We start from the raw sequence: 4,603 nt of genomic DNA on the forward strand, positions 1-4,603 counted from the left end.
TCTGTGGTTCAGGATGGATCAGTTAGTAAATGAACAGTAATTAAAGATCTGAATCACAAACCTGGTGAAGCTGATGTGACGTTGACCATTAATGTCAACCACAGCTTCCAACACCAAACCAGACACCTCAAAAATGACTAGTTTGGCATGAAAATAGTTTTCATGATCTTTGTGGAGCCTGAAATGTTCATAAATATTACATGCTAGCAAGCAGCAAGAATTTGACCAAAACCATGAAGAGGTGATAAGAATCGATGTTCTTAAGTGTGAAAGGATGGTTTGTAGACGTTCTCATTTCTCAAACGTGTTTCTCATCAGGAACATGCTCATTTCCATTATTTCTCAAGACATGTGGGACACTCAAATCAGGCTAAATGAAATGATTTTAAACTTAAAACAAAACTTTAAATGATCAGTTCGTAAAAAAAAAAAAAAAAAAATGCAGAACACATTTGATGGAATCAGTTTTGTTGTCATTATAATGTAACACATTGCTCTGACTTGCTCAATGACATAAATTGAATTCAAAAGGTCTGTTTTTTTTTGTTTTTTTTAGCTGCTCCCATGTTTTATTTCTGGAGTAAGACCGTGCACAATAAAGACGTGAAAATTTAGCATCTATATAAAAATCCATTTCTATCCACACAGCCCCAATATTTTAAGCAAAGCATATTTAAACAGACATCAGCAAGGTAAAAACTCTGGGAATCAACTTAAGCCAAACACCAAATTAAAGAAATGGAGGTAACTAACCCCACACATTAGTTTACATGGAAACATGTGACCTAAACTGTTCTGCAGCCAGCGCTCTCCCTTTGAGGCTGCAGCGTTGGCTTTCAGTCCTCTCTCTATAATACAGCTTGAAGGTTTGGACAAAGAAAAAAAAAAATAACAGTACTGAAATGCAAAAATAATTTATAACCAAAGTTAATTTTTAGTAGTATTTTATTACAAAAATGTTGTACTTTTAACAACAATTACAAATAGAACATAACTTAGAGATGTATGCATTTTATCTCAACCCCTGTGCGCATGGCTTGAGTTTTTTTTTTCCACAAATATTCTGACAAATCAACATGTTTTAACATGTTTTTGTTTTTCCACACAAAAGCTGCTTTTCTCTCTTTTTACACTCACTCCTCTGCTCAAATTGCAGCAGTTTCGATAAACATTACACTTCCTGAGGCAAGAGGTTGGCAACTTTCTGTCTTGGGGCTATAAACACATAGGAAGTCTTCCATTAGTGTGAATGTTGAAATAAACGAGAACTATCCTTCGTTTGGTTTAACACTCCTCATGCGAGTCATGAACACTCTCAGCCTGTCAGGCAAACATTCTTGGCCATAACACCATGATACTCTAATGTCAGATTTAAAATGCCACTCTTTGAACAGCATTTCAACCAAGGAGCTAACTAAGGAGTCGACTGTATTCGGAGAGTGCTGAGGACTTTTTCACACCGTCCCAGATACGAGCTGCATAATGAAACCTGCAAAAACAGCAAAGAAAAGAGGACAGTAAATATGGGTTAGAAAAAGGAGGAGAGAGGCTCCAAATATCCAAGTTGTCTGACAGGAAATTAAAAGAAAAACAGAAAAAAAGAAAATAACATTCCTTGAAGGAACCCTCGCCTACTAAAGTTTTAAGCAGATATCTCAGTGACTTGTTAGCACTCAGAGTATGTGTTGGGATGATGCTGCTACTACTCCATCAAATTTTTATTTAGTTGTTATTTTTGCATCTTAATATTTAGTAAATTTGGCAAAGTATACATGATTTAACCTATTTTGTCATATTTTAACTTGCCGCAGCCAATGTTAAACAAGAAATGACAAAAGTGGAACTCTTTAAAAAAAAAAGGGGGATTCTGTGGTTTTTGTTAATATAAACTGTGACTCTTTGTGTCTTTCTAAATTAAAATTATCTAAATAAACATCAGATTCAGACAACAGGTTCTGTGCTATGGTCTGTGTTGTTAGCCTACTTGTCATTTTCTGTTGATCAGACTGAGTAACTTGCAGTGCAAACTTATTTTATTTTTATTTATAGCTCCCTTCAGGGCTGTGTGTTGAGCTCCTTCCTTTTCACTCTGCTCATATATGATCATGCTTCTACCCATCCAGGCTCTCATATTGTAAAGTTTGCAGATGATACAGCGGTGGTTGGATTCATCAGTCAATGATGAGTCCAGCTACAGACAGGAGGTGGAACACCTGGAGAGCTGCAGGAAGAACAACCTTCACATCAATGTGATGATGACGAAGACGAATGAGATGGTTGTGGATCTCGGACAGAGCAAACACACCTAACCCCACCCCCCTGGAACATGGGAGGAGCTGCAGTGGAAGTGGTCTCCAGTTACAAATAACTTGGGTGTGCACCTGAATGACCACCTCAGATGGGGCAACAACACTTCCAGCCTGATCAAGAAAGCTCATCAAAGACTCTACTTCCTCAGGCGGCTGAGACGAGCTGGTCTGGGAAGCTCAGTCCTCACCTCCTTCTACAGGTGTGCAGTGGAGAGCATCCTGTGCTCCAGCATCAACGTGTGGCATGGAGGCTGCACAGCTGCAGAAAGAAAAGCTTTGCAGAGAGTGGTGAAGGCTGCACAGACGTCTGTTGGAGTCAGTCTCCCCACCATCACAGACATCTACACCTCTAGATGCAGGAAGAGGGCTACCTGCATCATGAAGGACCACACTCATCCAGCACACACACTTTTTGCCCCACTCCCCTCGGGAAGGAGGTTGAGGAGCATTAAGTGTAGAACCACTAGACTGAGGAACAGGTTCTACCCTGAGGCTGTTAGACTCATAAATACCTACCCAGCATAATCACTGTAATAACACTTTATTTGGTGATATGTGACTTATCCATGCTGCTGATTATCCATGCTGCTGATTATCAATGCTGCTGCTGATTTCATGCTGCTGATTATCTTATGCTGTTGTATTCATTTGTACCATCTGCTCACCATAGCCTCATGTTCGGGCTGCTGTTGTTACGTCGTATTGTTTTGCGTTATTAGTGTTTAGCTATATCTTAAATCTTTTAGCGCACCGTTTGACGTTTGTTTAGCGTATATCTTAGTGTATATCTTAGATCCTTATAAACCGTTTCTTTTACACTTATATTTTTGATATTGTACTGGGAGCCTGTGTACATAATTGTGTTCCATGTCATGTACCACATGTGTTGGAAATGACAATAAAATTGACTTGAACTTGATTTTATTTATTGAATAGGTTAACATCGTCAATAGCAGCAACAGCCTTAATATAAAAGGTTTGTTTCAGCTATTAATCAACCGTATGATAATAATGAATGATTTTCAAACTTGTTTCAATGTCCCGACTTAGTTTTAGTTTGAAAAAATCCTGTGGTTAAAAAAAAAATTCAATTTGAATAAAAGGCGTTTTTCGTGTCTCTCCTGCCAATAAAATCTGCAGCTTTTTTATCTGCAAGTATAATATCAATAGCAAGTCAAACTCTCAAGACATTTATTATTTTTCATCTTCTATTTCATAAATGGTGGTAAAATATATGTAGGTGAAATAACAATTTACCATTTGAGAGTGATAATGTGATAATAAAATATTTTTCTTTTTCTAAAAAAATTGTTTTTATTAAAGCTATTATAAGTCAGTTACATGTAGAATTGGTGTTCTAAAATGTGTTTTTTGAACTTGAACATCACACTTGTTTTTTTAAACAAAAAGGTTTATAACCAACATTAATACCATTTTGAGCTGAAAATCTGCATCTATGTGAGATAATTACCAGTTTTTCTCCGTGAGAATAGTGTGTGACAGCTGACAGCGGGGCATGGCGAGCATTTGGCTGCGGAGTTTTGAGATTAAAGTGGAAAAGGTGGGGTGTCCTCTGTATCCCGGCAGCAGAGAGAACAGTGGGTATGTTCCTGACCCTGAATGCAACCATAATATGAGGTTAAACGTTTCACAACACTCAATAAAAGAGGACATGTTACAAAATAATGCAAATTCTCAACAACCTGCTTTGTTCAGGTTTTCATCTCGGTCGTTTTCTTGGACTGGAAGCAGAAACATGTTGACTTCAGTACCCAGGAATTCCTGCCCGAGCCCTGGGAAGATGTTGCGGTCTAACATGGATAACGTTCCTGTGAAACAAACCACATTATTTTGCTTAAAGCAGTTTCTGTTTAAGAGTTTGTTCAGAAGATTTCTAACAATTTTTTTTCCCTAAAGTACTTTGTTCTAGCATATTAAACACAAACACAAAGTGCTTATAATTAAAAAGTTAAGATTTAAATTCCCAGTTGTTTCAACTTGCACAATCATCATCACATTGCTAAAACTTGTTAAAACTGTATTCATGTACAAACCAGAGTCCAAAAAAGTTGGGACACTAAACAAATTGTGAATAAAAACTAAATGCAATGATGTGGAGATGGCAAAGGTCAATATTTTATTCGTAATACAACATAGATGACAGATCAAAAGTTTAATCTGAGTAAATGTAACATTTTAAAGGAAAAATATGTTGATTCAAAATTTCACAGTGTCAACAAATCCCAAAAAAGTTGGGACAAGTAGCAATAAGTGGCTGGAAAAAGGAAATTGAG

At 37.1% G+C, this 4,603-nt stretch overlaps 1 protein-coding gene across 1 annotated transcript in view; it reads right to left on the reverse strand.

Annotated features, from left to right (window-relative positions):
* Positions 1 to 1,206: 1,206 nt before the first annotated feature.
* The window catches only part of smg9 (SMG9 nonsense mediated mRNA decay factor), a 35,176-nt gene continuing 31,779 nt past the window's right edge, over positions 1,207 to 4,603 (reverse strand). The window contains 3 exon segments of the mRNA XM_037677232.1: positions 1,207 to 1,489; positions 3,781 to 3,925; positions 4,013 to 4,138. Coding sequence (XP_037533160.1) covers positions 1,411 to 1,489; positions 3,781 to 3,925; positions 4,013 to 4,138 — 350 coding nt within the window. The 3' untranslated portion in view covers positions 1,207 to 1,410.

The sequence above is a fragment of the Nematolebias whitei genome, chromosome 5 (assembly GCF_014905685.2).
Source record: "Nematolebias whitei isolate Nwh7 chromosome 5, NemWhi1, whole genome shotgun sequence".
NCBI classification, from domain to species: domain Eukaryota; kingdom Metazoa; phylum Chordata; class Actinopteri; order Cyprinodontiformes; family Rivulidae; genus Nematolebias; species Nematolebias whitei.